The 18553-nt window shown below is 47.5% G+C and overlaps 2 protein-coding genes across 3 annotated transcripts in view; one reads left to right on the top strand and one right to left on the bottom strand.

Moving 5' to 3' along the window:
- Positions 1-895: 895 nt before the first annotated feature.
- On the bottom strand, positions 896-18387 carry gdap1 (ganglioside induced differentiation associated protein 1). Of its 2 annotated transcripts, XM_034108602.2 has the most exons (8): positions 18275-18387; positions 11014-11102; positions 10428-10591; positions 9220-9412; positions 5026-5199; positions 3365-3459; positions 3090-3204; positions 896-2219 (listed from the first exon to the last, which is right to left on the bottom strand). In XM_034108602.2, exons 2-8 carry the CDS (start codon positions 11033-11035, stop codon positions 1867-1869), a joined length of 1116 nt encoding a protein of 371 aa, XP_033964493.1. In that variant the 5' UTR covers positions 11036-11102; positions 18275-18387; the 3' UTR covers positions 896-1866. The 2 variants fall into 2 exon arrangements, with proteins under 2 accessions (XP_033964493.1, XP_033964494.1); XM_034108603.2 differs by lacking the exons at positions 11014-11102; positions 18275-18387 and having other exon boundaries at positions 10428-10832.
- LOC117466013 (junctophilin-1-like) overlaps positions 12865-18553 on the top strand; it is a 17422-nt gene continuing 11733 nt past the window's right edge. The window contains exons 1-2 of the mRNA XM_034109141.1: positions 12865-13485; positions 16310-17075. Coding sequence (XP_033965032.1) covers positions 13107-13485; positions 16310-17075 — 1145 coding nt within the window. The 5' untranslated portion in view covers positions 12865-13106. The remainder of the gene's footprint in view (positions 13486-16309; positions 17076-18553) is intronic.

Below are 18553 nucleotides of genomic sequence, written 5' to 3'. Positions count from 1 at the left end.
TCGTTTTTTTGGTAAATAGTCAAATTTAGTGACTAAAATGAACAATAACACTTGAATTGTAGCTCACTGACTTGCCTCTGAAATGCAGAGTGTATACCTTCTCACTTTATGTCTTTGACCTCTCTGTCTCAAAGCGACACCCGTGTGATAAAACCCTGCATCTTAAGTGATGTCATGTTGCTTTCCCTCTCGAGCTCACACCGGCGCGAGGCTCTGGTCCTCCGACGGCGCGGCTCACATGTGGCTTTCACACGTGCACACGGGCATTTCTTTGACTGATACACTGCGAAGCCCCTGGAAACAAGGGCCAGTGTGTGTGTGTGTCTGTCTGTCTGTCTGTCTGTGTGTGTGTGTGTCTCTGTCTGTCTGTGTCTCTGTCTCTGTGTCTCTGTGTGTGTGTGTGTGTGTGTGTGTGTGTGTGTGTGTGTGTGTGTGTGTGTGTGTGTGTGTGTGTGTGTGTGTGTGTGTGTGTGTGTGTGTGTGTGTGTGTGTGTGTGTGCCTGTCTGTCTCTCTGTGTGTGTGTGTGTGTGTGTGTGTGCCTGTCTGTCTCTCTGTGTGTGTGTGTGTGTGTGTGTGTGTGTGTGTGTGTGTGTGTGTGTGTGTGTGTGTGTGTGTGTGTGTGTGTGTGTGTGTGTGTGTGTGTGTGTGTGTGTGTGTGTGTGTGTGTGTGTGTGTGTGTGTGTGTGTGTGTGTGTGTGTGTGTGTGTGTGTGTGTGTGTGTGTGTGTGTGTGTGTGTGTGTGTGTGTGTGTGTGTGTGTGTCTGCCCGTCCGTCCGTCTGTCTGTCCGTCTGTGAAGAGGGGTTTGAACGTCAGTGTGCGCCTGCAGGTGTGATTCTTCTTTCTGATGTTTCCCTGTGAAACGCTTAAAGATACTTTACGACAGAATCTGTTGCTGAGTTGGGAAGTTTTCCAACCGTTTATTTTCTCAGCAGGTTGTCAGGGAGACAGACGTTTCATTTGGTTGAACAGCATTCAGCTTTTGTTAAAAGAGTCTTCAGTAAAACACGAGACGACGCATGTTTGCTCACAGAGTCTCTTCGTTTGCTTTTTACATTTCTAACAAGCAAAAATGCACAACAATGAAATAGTAAATGACGGAGCACATATAGGACGAATTTATGATTGAAGTCCACGTGAAGATGGCCACGCCTTCTTTTTGTGGAGTTCAGCCCATTTCTAAGAAGTTACAGCACGTTCTGATAATCTACTCGTCATGCTGACAAAGCATTGCAGACAGAACATATCCTTTCTTGAGACATTCACGTGCTATTGATTTACATCTGTACCTCAATGTTTTTTACATATTTATCTGACAGGCGCAGATACAATTTACCTAAACAACTATTAGATTCTTTAAATTATATGTTTTATATATATTCATATTTCTTTAATACATGACACTTGTGTAGCGCTTTTCTTGACACTCAGGCGCTTAGTTCTGCAAATGCTAACAACAATTCTCCTCAGGAATAAATAAACATCTGTATTATCTGATTTAACTATATGGCTTGTAAAAAAAAAAACTGCCAAGCTATAAGAGAAGACGCTTCAACATATTTGTATTAATCAGACATTTTGGCAATGCCTAACAAAGATGGAAAGGTATTTTTTTTTCATGTATTCAAACCTTCTGACTGAGCATGCATTGCATCAGCCGTGTTGTTTTGAAGCTGCAGAATCAGAAATATGTTTTAACGGTCATCCTAATTACCTATATATGTGCCATCTACCAGGGTGATCTATTGCAGCAGTGAGGGTGGAGCCTCCAGCAGCCAATCAGAGTACTGAAGTCTGCAGAATGGTCATATCCCTCTCTGGTCTTTTATCTACTTCCCAGTCCTAAAGCAGCTCCATCTCTTCTCCCTCAGAAGGACACAGTCAGCCTCCTCTTCATGCAGAGAAAGGCGAGGTACGCGGCCCCTCCCAGGACCCCGATGAGCATCGTGGTGCCGAGGATCATCGGGGCGTTCTTCCTCGCCACTTTGAACGCCACGGGAAGCACGGCGGAGATCAGGATGTTGTTGACGTGTCCGAGCACCCTCCTGAAGGCCGGCCGCTGAACCACTCGCTCGTAGTACGTCTCCAGATTTACCCGAGTCCCCTCGCCCCAGAACCGCTGGGACAGACCCAGGAACTTGAGGCGGTGCAGGGTGACGGCCAGAGACACGTCGGCCATGCTGAAGAAGTCTCCGCACAGCCAGGAGGGACCGCCTTCCTCTGGGAGGGGAGGAGAAAGAGACGTGAGAGGACATTCAACATGCTGCTAGAAGACATGTGGACAGGTGGGAGATGTCTGCTGAGCGAAGAGGAGGGAGAGACGTGAGAGGACATTCAACATGCTGCTAGAGGACATGTGGACAGGTGGGAGATGTCTGCTGAGCGAAGAGGAGGAAGAGACGTGAGAGGACATTCAACATGCTACTAGAGGACATGTGGACAGGTGGGAGATGTCTGCTGAGCGAAGAGGAGGGACATCTATTTTGAGGAAAATATCACTCGGCAAATTCAAAAAGTATAATGACTTAAGTATAATAAACTTCTTCTTGTCTTATATTGTACTTCTTAAATATATATTATTTATTATTTTTGGAGGCGTGTGGTGGGTGCAGTGGGTGTGCGTTGGTGTTGGGATCAGGGGGGCACAGGTTCAAACCCCACTGCAGTCAGCATGTTCGTTGTGTCCCTGAGACCCCAAATGTCTCCTGTGGGGATCGTCCACAGTACTGAGTATGTGAGTTGCTATGGATACAAGCGTCTAACAAGTGTTCTAACACAGTATTCATGTGTTCATATATCCAATTTTCAAATAAATTAAAGTTTTAAACATGTTCTAATACAACCTTGAAATATTTCCTCTCGATCCGAAGCTTCTGTTTTAAGGAATGAGCTGCTCAGAAGATAAATGAAACCCTCTCAAGTATCAAGAGTCCTTTACCATTGGACTGACTTTTCCGACTTACACCAGAACGTACGAGGCGATACCCCTCGAGCGAGCGGCCCGGCCCTTCGTCTATCGTTCTGTATGTGGCCCTAAAGGAGTCCGGACCCCCTGCTGTGAATACACACGGTGTCAGTCGGACGGAGTACCTGGCGTCTCCTCCCCGCGCCTCTGCAGCTCCGTCTCCACCTGGTCCATCACGCCCTCCAGCTCATCCAGAAGCTTCTTCAGGTGCTTCATGTTGTCGTGGTCAAACAGCTTCGACTGCAGGGACACGGTCAGACGGAAAAGCATCAGTCCTCCTGGTTTCCATCATGAACATATTGAGCTACGGCCGTTTCATTCCAAAACACAGCAGCTCGTCGTACTCAGCGCTCGGCGAACTTATCGTAGTATTGATGTTATGATAAGTTAAATAACTTACTTTCAGGCGCCTTTGTTTTGCAACGTACGCGTCTTTAAGGTCCGGGTGCTGCTCCGCCAGCTTCTTCAGCTCAGACTGAGTGTTTCCGATTTGTGCTGTCACACACACACACACACACACACACACACACACACACACACACACACACACACACACACACCACACACACACACACACACACACACACACACACACACACACACACCACACACACACACACACACACACACACACACACACACACACACACACACACACACACACACCACACACACACACACACACACACACACACACACAGACAGACAGACAGACAGACAGACAGACAGACAGACAGACAGACAGACAGACAGACAGACAGACAGACAGACAGACAGACAGACAGACAGACACAGACAGACAGACAGACAGACAGACAGACAGACAGACACAGACAGACACACACAGACAGACAGACAGACAGACAGACACACACACACACAGACAGACAGACACACACACAGACAGACACACAGACACACACACACACACACACAGACACACACACACACAGACAGACAGACAGACAGACAGACAGACAGACAGACACACACAGACAGACAGACAGACAGACAGACACAGACAGACAGACACAGACATACACACACATACAGACAGACAGACATACATACACACACACACACAGACAGACAGACACACACACAGACATACACACAGACACACACACACACACACACACACACACACACACACACACAGCATCATGTTAGTCTAATGGGGTAGAGAAATCACATTAAAAGTCCATATATATTTGATCAGATTGTGTATCCCTGGGTTACATCCACTCGATGCAACCGAACCTATTTCCCTGTAGTCAGTCATAAAGGCAGAGTTCCCCACGAACAGAAGATATATAAAAGATGCTTAGCGATACTGAGAAAGTACCATTCGACGAGGCTACGCAGTACGAGTGTCCACACCGACTACAACGCTGTTTAGCCTCTCTTTGTAGTCCGTGTCCAATCTGTGTGTGTCTGCATGTTGCTCTGTGGGAGGAGCCTGTGACCTCAGGTCTGCATGCTGCTCTGTGGGAGGAGCCTGTGACCTCAGGTCTGCATGTTGCTCTGTGGGAGGAGCCTGTGACCTCAGGTCTGCATGCTGCTCTGTGGGAGGAGCCTGTGACCTCAGGTCTGCATGTTGCTCTGTGGGAGGAGCCTGTGACCTCAGGTCTGCATGCTGCCCTGTGGGAGGAGCCTGTGACCTCAGGTCTGCATGTTGCCCTGTGGGAGGAGCCTGTGACCTCAGGTCTGCATGTTGCTCTGTGGGAGGAGCCTGTGACCTCAGGTCTGCATGTTGCTCTGTGGGAGGAGCCTGTGACCTCAGGTCTGCATGTTGCTCTGTGGGAGGAGCCTGTGACCTCAGGTCTGCATGCTGCTCTGTGGGAGGAGCCTGTGACCTCAGGTCTGCATGTTGCTCTGTGGGAGGAGCCTGTGACCTCAGGTCTGCATGTTGCTCTGTGGGAGGAGCCTGTGACCTCAGGTCGATACGTCTACACTGCAGCTACAGTCTGGACACATGGCAATACAAGCCTTGCATCTTGAATGAATGCTGCAGCAACACAGCTCTATAGATCTGCTCGAGCGCATCACAGCGTGTCTTACTCCGTATGCAGGTGGCAGCGTAGGCCGGTATGTGCGAGTCCACGGTGATCTCGGGGTGGAGGAGGCACCCGTGGGTGTAGGCGTCCATCTGAAGGGAGTCCAGCAGCTCTCTGTAGTGCTGCACCCTGATGAAGTACGCACTGCCCTCCTCAGGGATCAGCCGGGGCGTGCCTTCTGCAGAGAGAGAGAGAGGGAGAGAGAGAGAGAGAGAGAGAGAGAGAGAGCTAGAGCGCGGAGATATAGAGCGATGGAGAGAGATAGAGTAAGAGCGATAGAGGCGAGCAGACGTAGTCTGCTACATGTCGACGTTATAGCTTTCTCGCTCGATCTTACGCTCTCGTCTCCTCTCTCGCCTTTCTCGTGCGCTGTTGCTTGACTCTCTTTTGATTACTATCCCCTCTCTTGCCGCTCGCTGCGTTCTACTCTCGAGGGCCCTAACAATGAAGAGATCTGTCTTTTTGATAGCTACTGTATGTGATTAAACATGATGACTCAGCCTCTATGGAGAGAGACATCAAGCATGCTCATTTCTGACGTGGAGCTAATCTGAAGTAAACATTGAATACTGCTTTCTGTTCCCTCTCTTGATATCAGCATGTGAAGGACACTGCTCAGGAACTAGTCTCTGTATGTGATGACTCCCTTCTGGAGAGGACCCCAGACACGCGGGTCCTGAGGCTGAAGCCGGGGACGAGGGAGAGTTTCTAACAGGAAGTGGTTTTACACAAAGTCAAAGAAAAGACAACACAAAGGCCACAAGTGCTCGATCGATGCTTACCAGCCGTTCTCCTCTGATGGCGACTTGATGAGAAAGAACAAAGCTACGATGGGTCAGGGCGAACCAAGAGAGAACGGGAAATAAAGAAATGAAAGCAAGACAAAACAAATCATAATGGAAACACTAAAGAAAAGCACCGTCTGAACGAGCCCACCCTGTACCCTGTGTGTGTCCTTAAGGTGTGTGTCCTCTCACCCTCAGTGTCCTTAAGGTGTGTGTCCTCTCACCCTCAGTGTCCTTAAGGTGTGTGTCCTCTCACCCTCAGTGTCCTTAAGGTGTGTGTCCTCTCACCCTCAGTGTCCTTAAGGTGTGTGTCCTCTCACCCTCAGTGTCCTTAAGGTGTGTGTCCTCTCACCCTCAGTGTCCTTAAGGTGTGTGTCCTCTCACCCTCAGTGTCCTTAAGGTGTGTGTCCTCTCACCCTCAGTGTCCTTAAGGTGTGTGTGTCCTCTCACCCTCAGTGTCCTTAAGGTGTGTGTCCTCTCACCCTCAGTGTCCTTAAGGTGTGTGTCCTCTCACCCTCAGTGTCCTTAAGGTGTGTGTGTCCTCTCACCCTCAGTGTCCTTAAGGTGTGTGTGTCCTCTCACCCTCAGTGTCCTTAAGGTGTGTGTCCTCTCACCCTCAGTGTCCTTAAGGTGTGTGTCCTCTCACCCTCAGTGTCCTTAAGGTGTGTGTCCTCTCACCCTCAGTGTCCTTAAGGTGTGTGTCCTCTCACCCTCAGTGTCCTTAAGGTGTGTGTCCTCTCACCCTCAGTGTCCTTAAGGTGTGTGTCCTCTCACCCTCAGTGTCCTTAAGGTGTGTGTCCTCTCACCCTCAGTGTCCTTAAGGTGTGTGTCCTCTCACCCTCAGTGTCCTTAAGGTGTGTGTCCTCTCACCCTCAGTGTCCTTAAGGTGTGTGTGTCCTCTCACTCTGAGTGTCCTTAAGGTGTGTGTCCTCTCACCCTCAGTGTCCTTAAGGTGTGTGTCCTCTCACCCTCAGTGTCCTTAAGGTGTGTGTCCTCTCACCCTCAGTGTCCTTAAGGTGTGTGTCCTCTCACCCTCAGTGTCCTTAAGGTGTGTGTCCTCTCACCCTCAGTGTCCTTAAGGGTGTGTGTCCTCTCACCCTCAGTGTCCTTAAGGTGTGTGTCCTCTCACCCTCAGTGTCCTTAAGGTGTGTGTCCTCTCACCCTCAGTGTCCTTAAGGTGTGTGTGTCCTCTCACCCTCAGTGTCCTTAAGGTGTGTGTCCTCTCACCCTCAGTGTCCTTAAGGTGTGTGTCCTCTCACCCTCAGTGTCCTTAAGGTGTGTGTCCTCTCACCCTCAGTGTCCTTAAGGTGTGTGTCCTCTCACCCTCAGTGTCCTTAAGGTGTGTGTCCTCTCACCCTCAGTGTCCTTAAGGTGTGTGTCCTCTCACCCTCAGTGTCCTTAAGGTGTGTGTCCTCTCACCCTCAGTGTCCTTAAGGTGTGTGTCCTCTCACCCTCAGTGTCCTTAAGGTGTGTGTCCTCTCACCCTCAGTGTCCTTAAGGTGTGTGTCCTCTCACCCTCAGTGTCCTTAAGGTGTGTGTCCTCTCACCCTCAGTGTCCTTAAGGTGTGTGTCCTCTCACCCTCAGTGTCCTTAAGGTGTGTGTCCTCTCACCCTCAGTGTCCTTAAGGTGTGTGTCCTCTCACCCTCAGTGTCCTTAAGGTGTGTGTCCTCTCACCCTCAGTGTCCTTAAGGTGTGTGTGTCCTCTCACCCTCAGTGTCCTTAAGGTGTGTGTCCTCTCACCCTCAGTGTCCTTAAGGTGTGTGTCCTCTCACCCTCAGTGTCCTTAAGGTGTGTGTCCTCTCACCCTCAGTGTCCTTAAGGTGTGTGTCCTCTCACCCTCAGTGTCCTTAAGGTGTGTGTCCTCTCACCCTCAGTGTCCTTAAGGTGTGTGTCCTCTCACCCTCAGTGTCCTTAAGGTGTGTGTCCTCTCACCCTCAGTGTCCTTAAGGTGTGTGTCCTCTCACCCTCAGTGTCCTTAAGGTGTGTGTCCTCTCACCCTCAGTGTCCTTAAGGTGTGTGTCCTCTCACCCTCAGTGTCCTTAAGGTGTGTGTGTCCTCTCACCCTCAGTGTCCTTAAGGTGTGTGTCCTCTCACCCTCAGTGTCCTTAAGGTGTGTGTCCTCTCACCCTCAGTGTCCTTAAGGTGTGTGTCCTCTCACCCTCAGTGTCCTTAAGGTGTGTGTCCTCTCACCCTCAGTGTCCTTAAGGTGTGTGTCCTCTCACCCTCAGTGTCCTTAAGGTGTGTGTCCTCTCACCCTCAGTGTCCTTAAGGTGTGTGTCCTCTCACCCTCAGTGTCCTTAAGGTGTGTGTCCTCTCACCCTCAGTGTCCTTAAGGTGTGTGTCCTCTCACCCTCAGTGTCCTTAAGGTGTGTGTCCTCTCACCCTCAGTGTCCTTAAGGTGTGTGTCCTCTCACCCTCAGTGTCCTTAAGGTGTGTGTCCTCTCACCCTCAGTGTCCTTAAGGTGTGTGTCCTCTCACCCTCAGTGTCCTTAAGGTGTGTGTCCTCTCACCCTCAGTGTCCTTAAGGTGTGTGTCCTCTCACCCTCAGTGTCCTTAAGGTGTGTGTCCTCTCACCCTCAGTGTCCTTAAGGTGTGTGTCCTCTCACCCTCAGTGTCCTTAAGGTGTGTGTCCTCTCACCCTCAGTGTCCTTAAGGTGTGTGTCCTCTCATCCTCAGTGTCCTTAAGGTGTGTGTCCTCTCACCCTCAGTGTCCTTAAGGTGTGTGTCCTCTCACCCTCAGTGTCCTTAAGGTGTGTGTCCTCTCACCCTCAGTGTCCTTAAGGTGTGTGTCCTCTCACCCTCAGTGTCCTTAAGGTGTGTGTCCTCTCACCCTCAGTGTCCTTAAGGTGTGTGTGTCCTCTCACCCTCAGTGTCCTTAAGGTGTGTGTCCTCTCACCCTCAGTGTCCTTAAGGTGTGTGTCCTCTCACCCTCAGTGTCCTTAAGGTGTGTGTGTCCTCTCACCCTCAGTGTCCTTAAGGTGTGTGTCCTCTCACCCTCAGTGTCCTTAAGGTGTGTGTCCTCTCACCCTCAGTGTCCTTAAGGTGTGTGTCCTCTCACCCTCAGTGTCCTTAAGGTGTGTGTCCTCTCATCCTCAGTGTCCTTAAGGTGTGTGTCCTCTCACCCTCAGTGTCCTTAAGGTGTGTGTCCTCTCACCCTCAGTGTCCTTAAGGTGTGTGTCCTCTCACCCTCAGTGTCCTTAAGGTGTGTGTCCTCTCACCCTCAGTGTCCTTAAGGTGTGTGTCCTCTCACCCTCAGTGTCCTTAAGGTGTGTGTGTTCTCTCACCCTCAGTGTCCTTAAGGTGTGTGTCCTCTCACCCTCAGTGTCCTTAAGGTGTGTGTCCTCTCACCCTCAGTGTCCTTAAGGTGTGTGTCCTCTCACCCTCAGTGTCCTTAAGGTGTGTGTCCTCTCACCCTCAGTGAAGGTGAGCTCCAGGTAGTCCATGATGTGCACGGGGTCGCAGAGGATCTGTTCTTCGTGCAACAGCACGGGCACCTCCCCGGTCGGGTTCAGGTGCATAAACCACGGCTCGTTGTGTTCGCTGAGCGGCAAGCTCACATCGTATTCCTCACAGCGAAGACCCTTCTCGGCGATGGCCAGACGCACCTGCAGAGAACAAGGAAGCACACGAAGGATACGGTTTCACCTCCTTGTTCCTACACTGAGTGCTTCTGTTCATTCACGAGGATAGCGTACGTATTTAAGTTCCTCACAAATTACTATTACAAGACAGATAATGGATGATAACGTCTCCTTGTTCCTACAATTATTGCTCTTAAATTATAGCGTACGTAATATTTACATTTCTCACAAATTACTATTACAAGACAGATAATGTAAATACACTATAAAAAATACTTCTTCTCACATGTTGCAATTTTAAAAAGACAGATAAACCATGCGGTGGTATAAAAAGAAATGCATTTAAATAAACAAAGTAACATAAGTATTAATATAACAATTAAAAACAACACACATAGCTATCTCCCTACAAGACCCTTTCAACGTCTAAAAGTAAAAACGACTATAAAAGTATACAGTAATCAGTGCCATTAACATGAAGTATAAGTTAGTATTACTAAATTGTACATCTTCACAAGAAAGTGGACATTTATTTAGAGGTATACTAAAGATTCATGTTCTTAACATGTTCTGAAAAACAGGCTCAGGTCTGAGGCCAAGTCTGAGGCCAAGTCTGAGAATATGTCTGCAATAAAGTACAGATGTGTCCATCAGGAGCAATAGCAGTGTTCACATGTAACTAAGATGTCTGAATATCTACAGCTTTCCAGACAAACATGAATAATTATAAGTAACACCGTAAAGATGAAACTATAGATCTAATGAATCCTAATTGAGGAGCTGTCCCCTTCAGTGGTGCTGAAATTAAAAAAAGAGTGAGATTTGACAATCAATAAAGTATGAATTCTCTTCAATGAGACAACAGTTTACCCAAGAGACACAATGGCAGTGTTCACATGTAACTAAGATGTATAAATATCTACATGTCCTCACACTAATGACACTATGTCTAATGGTTTGAAAACACAGAAGGATTTAATTGGACTTCTTAGAAGAGAGCTGTCCCCTGCAGAGGTGCTGAAGCGAAGAAGACCCTCACCTTCTGGGAGTTAAAGGACTGGGTCCAGTGGTACAAAGTGAGTTGGTTCCCTCTTTGTTCGGCCACTGAGGAACATTCCCGATGTCCATCTTGTTCTGGAAGCTTCTTTATCAGAGAGGCTGTCCCGTCTTGGGTTCCAGGAGTGGTTTCAGACGCCATTTTCTCTGTTAGTGTGTGTGAGGGACGAGAGAGAGGAGAACGGTGAACGAATCAAACGCCCCCTGCTGGCGGGGAGGGGAATTACACCTGCTTTCTTTCGTTTTTTGAATACACACAAGTACATAGGTAGCAAAAACAAGAAAACACAAAACAGGGGACGACAATACTCCATGTGTACAGGCTCATTGTTAAATCTGCTTTTAAAAAAACCCGTTTTAAATAGAAATGTATTTCGCAATAGGCTAAGGAAACTAAAACAAAACTGTGTATTTCTATTAAAAAAGAGGTAATATACTACAATTAATAATAACTAAATAGAAAATGTAGGCAATATATATTTTTTAATACCTTTACAAACTAAATATAAGAGCACATGTCTACACTTTCACATTACAGATTTTAAACATTTGACTATTTTAATATTTACCCGCTCCAGCTTTGAAGTACATGCATCTGGACAGCAGGGGTCGCTGTTCTCCATTTCTTCAAAGTGAGAGCAACTGTTTTGATCATCAGCTGGTGAGAGGTATTATATTAAAAGTTAATCATACATAACATTGTCTTTTCTTCAAGGCTTAGATCCATTTATATGAAACAATAATAGTACAACAACATTCATTTACATTCACAGCTATAACACAGCTTATATCAAATATGTAGGATTGTATATTTAAAAACAGTATAACAAGTTAAAAAGATAAAAACAATTATAAAATTAATCTTAAACACATTTAAACAGAAAGCCAAATTCTTACCACCATCCTTGAAAAACACAATTTATTGAGCTTTGACCATTTTCAGTCTTTTAAAAGTACGTGTTTTTTTTAATAATTGTTTACATGGACTGAAACAAACAGACGTGCCATCACCGCTAAATGCACTTTAACACAGGGTATCTCCTCTCGCACTTTAGGTAGCTCTTGTATCTTCTCTTGCACTTAATATGCCGTTGCTGCTATATTGTATACCATGTCATAAATACTTGTGTATGCTGCTCTTGCTCTTTTTCACTTTTTGCACATCATGTATTTTGTTTTTGCTATGTTTGTAAAATGTAATTGTCTTAAAGGTGGGGTAGGTAAGTTTGAGAAACCGGCTCGAGATACACTTGTTGTTATATTCCATGGAATGCTCTTAACATCCCGATAGCAATGAATATCTGAAGTGCTTTGACAAAAATCCATAAAAACGTCATCTGTAGAAGCAGTGATACTGTAAAAAGTACAACTACAAAGTACTGCCCTGTACAACCTGCACAAAGTTATCTCGTGCCCTCATAAAAAATACACAGCCGGAACAAATCTGCCACTTCCTCACAGAGCCCCTCCTCCAACACACACGAACGCGCACATGACCAATGAGGGCACGAGATAAGTTTGTGATGGGAGGCTGACAGGCAGGTAGGCCATCCAGTTACTTCAGCCAGGCCGGCTAAACGGATTGGTTGTACTTTTTACAGTATCACGGCTTCTACAGATGACATTTTTTAATGGATTTTTGTCAAAGCACTTCAGATATTCATTGCCATCGGGATGTTCAGAGCATTCCATGGAATATAACAACAAGTGTATCTCGAGCCGGTTTCTCAAACTTACCACCTTTAAGTGTTTTATGTGAGGGACTGCGGATGGAAATGAGCTTAACGTTAAATCTGGCACTGATACGCTTGATACATTTGACTGTGCATTGTCCCTGCTAAATAAAAGATTAAATAAATACAAAAAGTAAAATACAAAATTAAAGACATACAATACATTCTAACAATAGTATTATATTATTTAGGAACATAACAGGACCATAAATCCAACATGTATCACTGCTTCCCATTTATATGTGTATTCTTAATGAGTCATTTTGAAGTCACGTGGGCTTTTGCAATCATAACCCTAACACGCGGTGCACCCACTCACTGCAACACACACTGTGTTGCCTCCTGACAGTAAGAAGACTTTCCAAATATCCCAAGATGCACTAGTGTTCCTCTAATTACATATCTTGTAGTCAAAACCTTGGGAATGCAATCAAACAGTAATGTTTATTATTCTGTAAAACTGCCGTTATAAAGTATTGTCATGGGGATTAATGTGTAACTATGGCTTACAAGAGTATCATAAACCTATCACAAACAAATATTACAATTATTTGAGTATTAAGAGGAATTGTAATGTGAGAATTGAAAGTAAAAACATTTAAGAGAGGGAGGCTTTGGCTCTTCCCTGAGGGGGGAGGTATAGAGTTAAAAGGGGGAGGTGCTTGTATCTTGACGTTGCGATTGGACCAGTGTCTCTCCTCGCAGCGACTGGCCTCCTCTCTCTCCCTCTGATCAGTGGGTGAGAGAGGGGGGAGACAGCAGCACACAGCGGAGAACCCGGCGTGCGCCTCCGGTAAAAAAAAAAACCACCTTCCCGCGCCGTTACGCATGTGGACGTCCAGCCTCACCCTGCTCTCTGTTTCTGCCCCTTCCAGTGGTCACCCTCTGGTCGGATCGTCCTGTGCATCTCACCTGGATCCTGACTCTGAATGACGGGCGGAAGGTTTGACTTCGACGACGGTGGCACTTACTGCGGGGGGTGGGAGGATGGAAAAGCCCACGGACACGGCATCTGCACCGGACCCAAGGGCCAGGGCGAGTACGCGGGGTCCTGGTCGCACGGATTCGAGATAGTGGGGGTGTACACCTGGCCCAGCGGGAACACCTACCGGGGCTACTGGTCCCAGGGGAAGCGACATGGACTCGGTGTGGAGAATAAGGGGAAGTGGATGTACCGCGGGGAGTGGAGTCATGGCTTTAAAGGGAGATACGGGATCCGCCAGAGCCACAACACACCTGCGAGATTCGATGGCACCTGGAGCAACGGGCTGCAGGACGGGTACGGGATCGAGACCTACGGAGATGGCGGTGAGACATCCGTAATGTGTGTGTGTGTGTGTGTGTGTGTGTGTGTGTGTGTGTGTGTGTGTGTGTGTGTGTGTGTGTGTGTGTGTGTGTGTGTCGCTTTAACAGCTGATGTGAGGATGCTCATGGAGATGCATTATGAGCCTGATATGATCTGTGTTGATATGGCGCACTGCGCAGTGGTCAAGCACCCCCCCCCCCTCCTCAAATACGACTTCTTTCTGATCACCCGGCTGTGTTTACGCGCTGATACAGATTCATGTAATGGTTCCTCTCCTCTTCCAATGCTCCTCTCGTGTGGCAGCTACCGGTTGCTGCTCATATGACAGAGGGGGGGGGGGGGGGGTGGCACCATGCCCCGGATAGTTTGAAATCAGAGCAAATCAGTCTGTTTGGAGCCAATAATAGCCAGAGTATCACCTCCGCCTCCTTCATTTCACATTCAGCTGCAATGACACACCTCAAGTGAAGCTTTTGAATGAATGCTAACATCTCCAAAGATTGATTTGAGATAAATAAAGATAGTTCAGAGGTGTTTTCACTCGGGATGCACCATCTTTTAAGCCAATACTTACCTGGTCCTCATGTGTTATACCAATAAGATAACCTGTAACTTCACTTTATTGTGGTTTTAAAACATGCAGCTTCTCATGCACACCTGCAACGTGGGATTGGATATCCCATAACTCGAACTGACATATTGTTAACGCAAGGAAAACAAAGAAATTGCATTTATTGTTACACTGCAACATCGACATATAAGACTGTATTAAATACCCAATAATACGGCTTGGTCTGCAGATAGAAGGCAATCGAGACTGACCCTATAATGCCATTGTAAACAACTTGTTTATGCATCCCCATCTACTCCCAAATACATTATGTTTATGAATAGTATTGGTACTATATATATATTGTGCATCAGGTTCAGGTTCAGGTTATTTATTTGTACCCGTAGGTAGATTCTGTTTGCAGAGAAAAATACAAGGGTTCCATCCTGACACTAAAAACTAAAGTACACCCTGCTCAACCACATCTCAAACATATTTAAAAAACATTTTAAGAAGGAAAACACTAGTACAAACATGGACATTCAAAATTCACAATTCAAAATTAAATAAATAAAAAATTATTTATTTATTGTTTATACACCTTGGATGCATTTTCTGATTTCCTCCATCACTTTTTAAACTTAAGAGCTTTCCAGTGTGCTGAAAACCCATATATCTGTGATCCAAGCGAGAGGTCAGTGGACGTGTGTGTCCCAGCCTGCACAAAGACCTGTGTGTTCACAAACAGCCTGGTTATGAAACCTCTTAAGTCTTTGGGCGACTTGTGAGCATCCTCTCCTGACGGGGGCCGTATGCTGCGCAGTAAAGGCCTCACATATGATGGCTGCAGAGGGTCTGGCTTGTGCAATCAGCTGATCCAGAGGCAGAACATCTGGCTGTCTGACCCCGAACATCCTGATAAGTCGATCTGCAGGGTCACCCAGCGCAGAGCCAGCCTGTTAATCTCGCCCTGTTGATCCTCGCCCGGTCCTGCCCGCCTCGCGTATCGCTCTCTCTGTGAATCTCCCCATTATGGATTATTTAATTGTATTCCTCAATGAGATTGGAGCGCCGGCTTAACGGGCCTTTCTTATTACTCGGATCACGGCTGTAATACGACGCTCTGAAGAAGCTGCGGTAGGACGGCACATGCTCACTGGGCTCAGCGGCGCATTAATGAAGTATTCCTCTCATTATGCGACTCACAGCGACTCCTCGTCGTCACAGACGAGCGGCGGCTGTCCGTGGGGGAGTTATTGGCCGCCTGAAAATAGGCCCCGAGCTGAGTGATTCACATTCATCCCAAGTGATCCGCCGTATCTGTACCTTAATCAAATCTCTGTGATCGAGTTAGTTACGCTCGCAGTCCCAGATCTGAAGGCAAGGAGAGAAAACATTTCATTAGCCGACAGACTCCGCTGCAAGGCTCCTCTCAGAGACTGCTGCGGAGGATACCGGCCAGAGACCTGCGGAGGAAGCAGGCAAACCGTCTTCATGAGAATTAAACTTAAACTTAAAAGGTTGATTCTACGCTGGTACGAGTTGAAAGCATTCGTATAATAAATTAAGCTACTGAGATAATCCAATAATCTGATGTTATCAGTGGCACTTGAAGTAGCTAAATGTATTTAAAAGCAAATGGACATGTTGATTTCATTTAGAGAATATATAGCGTAACATGTAAACTTAGAATTGAGCACAGAAGTTAAAGCTAAAAGTAAAGTTCAAATGATGAGTATGGTAGGATACACAGTGGCTGTTAACCCTTTCCGTAAATAGCTAGCCTAAAATATTTAGTTAAAAATAATAAACAGTTGTTCATAGTTTGTTTAAAGCAGTGGATAAACAGTCAGGTTAACCATTTACCTTCAAGTAAAGATAAATTAAGACGAAATAAATCGATAAAAGTTAAAGAAAGTTGGTGGTGATGTCTTTATACGCTGTGTCGTACCAGCTGATGCCGACTGTCAGAACTGATCAGTGAGCGATCGATGTACACATAGTGCTGTTCCCTCGAAGCAAGCAGACATATAACGTCCTGTAGCTTCTCAGTTAAACTCCTCCAAGATGATTCACATAGCAGGACAGGAAGTTATCTTTGCTCGTTTCATGAACAATTTAAATAGTTTGCTATCTTTAAAGTTTTCACATGAACAACTTGTGAGAAGAAGTCCCACTCCATGCTTTATCAAAGGGGTCATGAGGTCAATCAGTTAAACCCCATCAGGAAGTGGTGTAGTTGTGACTAATCTGATGCCCCTGTCTCCTCTCCTCAGGTACCTATCAGGGTCAGTGGATGGGGGGGATGCGGCACGGTTACGGCGTGCGTCAGAGCGTCCCGTACGGCATGGCGACTGTTATCCGCTCTCCTCTGCGCACCTCCTTGGCCTCGCTTCGCTCCGAGCAGAGCAACGGCAACGTGCTGCAGGACCTCTCCTCGCCCGGCGACGCGCCCGCAGGAAGTCGCGGCGGCTTCGTGCTGAACTTCCACTCCGACAGCGAGGTCGTCACCAAGAAGAAGGGCCTCTTTCGCCGCGGGTCGCTGTTCGGGAGCCTCCGGCAGCTCCGGAAATCCGACTCCCGGACGTCCATCTCCAGCAAGCGCAGCTCCGCGAGAAGCGACGCCGCCATGAGTCGCATCAGCTCGAGCGACGCTAACTCCACCATCTCCATCGGGGACGGAGAGCTGCCGGACGAGGATTTACCGCTGGAGGACCACGTGGACGCCACCACCACCGAGACCTACATGGGCGAGTGGAAGAACGACAAGCGGAACGGATTTGGAGTTTCGGAGAGATCCAACGGGATGAAGTACGAGGGGGAATGGCTGAACAACAAGCGCCACGGGTACGGGTGCACGGTTTTCCCGGACGCCACCAAAGAAGAAGGGAAGTACAAAAATAACGTGCTGGTGCGTGGAATAAGGAAGCAGTTGATTCCTCTTAAAAACCCCAAAACCAAAGAGAAGGTGGACCGAGCCGTGGAGGCGGCGCAGAGAGCGGCAGCCATCGCCAGGAGTAAAGTGGAAATAGCTGCTTCCAGGTAATAATAATAATACATGACACTTACTGTATATAGCGCTTTTCTAACGACGCTTTGACGGAGGATAGAATTAAAAACGAAGAAAAATACTTTAAAGGTGGGGTAGGTGAGAATGGAGAAACCAGCTCGAGCGGCTAGAATTTGAAAATACACAGCCGGAAAAAATCTGCCCCTCCTCCAACACACACGAACGCGCACATGACCAATGAGGGCACAAGGTAAGTCTGTGCCCCGATGGAAGGCTGACAGGCAGGTAGGCCATCCAGGTACTTCAGCCGGCTCACATGATTGGTCGAGCTTTTCACAGCGCCACGGCTTCCACTGATGATATTTTTTTTATGGATTTGTTGTCAAAGCGCTTCAGATATTCATTGCTGTCGGATGTTCAGAACATTCCATGGAATATAACAAGTGTTTCTGAAGTGAATTACCTACGCCGCCTTTAAGACAAACAACAACAGAAGAGAGGGCGGGGGGGGGGGGGGGTCAGGTTGCATGCGGTGTTGAACAGGTGGGGTTTGAGTGATTTTCTGAATGCGGCGAGAGAGGCAGAGTCGTGTGTGTGTGTGTGTGTGTGTGTGTGTGTGTGTGTGTGTGTGTGTGTGTGTGTGTGTGTGTGTGTGTGTGTGTGTGTGTGTGTGTGTGTGTGTGTGTGTGTGTGTGTGTGTTGTGTGTTCACGCTGCTGTGGGTGTGTGTGTGCTGTGTAAACACATTACAGGGTGAAAGGGTGAACGCCCTCATTGAACAGTGCGTCTCTCGGTGGAAGTGGAGTCAGCTTTTAACCTTTACGCATCGTCAGCGTTTTGGTAATCCTTGAAAAAGCTCCTGTCTCCATTCTTTGCACGACGACACGATACGATAAAACTTTATTGGTCGGATCAGGTCTGACATGTGACGTGCGCCACATGCGTGACATCAGCCAGACCGATATCAAGACACGACACACGAACACTTAACTTCACAGCACGAGCAGCGAGAGAAACCTGCTGTGTGTGATCTGGGATTTAGCTCTGTCATATCCGCATATCCCAGAAGGAAGGGGGTGTGTGTGTGTGTGTGTGTGTGTGTGTGTGTGTGTGTGTGTGTGTGTGTGTGTGTGTGTGTGTGTGTGTGGTGTGTGTGTGTGTGTGTGTGTGTGTGTGTGTGTGTGATGTGTGTGTGTGATATGTGTACCTTTGTGTGCAATGTATCCACATACCTGTGTCCACGCCGAGTGCGTCTCGTGTGCCCAACAACGACGTGTTCTCGTCCTGCTGCTGTGACGCGGCGTCTGCTCCTCAACAGGTGGATGAGACGTGACCTTTCCTTTTAAAGCCGACTCGGACACAGGTCAGCGTACGCAGCCGCGCTCTGCTCTCACAGCGCCGTGGGAGTGTGTGTACACGCTGGGAGAAGGTCGCGCCTGTTTCCATTTTTGGTTCCAGAGGTGCACGAATATGCAATCATCGAAACAGCTGAACAAGCATTTGAGTTATAG

This window comes from Pseudochaenichthys georgianus, chromosome 20 (assembly GCF_902827115.2).
Source record: "Pseudochaenichthys georgianus chromosome 20, fPseGeo1.2, whole genome shotgun sequence".
Taxonomy (NCBI): Eukaryota; Metazoa; Chordata; class Actinopteri; order Perciformes; family Channichthyidae; genus Pseudochaenichthys; species Pseudochaenichthys georgianus.
Note: the sequence above shows the minus strand (reverse complement) of the source record. Positions and strands in the feature narration are given on the sequence as shown.

Bases quoted from the DNA above. Each gene is read 5' to 3' on its own strand.
- gdap1 (XM_034108602.2), bottom strand. From the start codon at position 11,035: ATGTACTTCAAAGCTGGAGCGG. The intron at 5,200-9,219 runs GTGAGAGGACAC...CTCTCTCTGCAG, and splicing joins GGAGCTCACCTTCACTGAGG to AAGGCACGCCCCGGCTGATC. The intron at 3,460-5,025 runs GTAAGACACGCT...TGTGTGTGACAG, and splicing joins CGCTGCCACCTGCATACGGA to CACAAATCGGAAACACTCAG.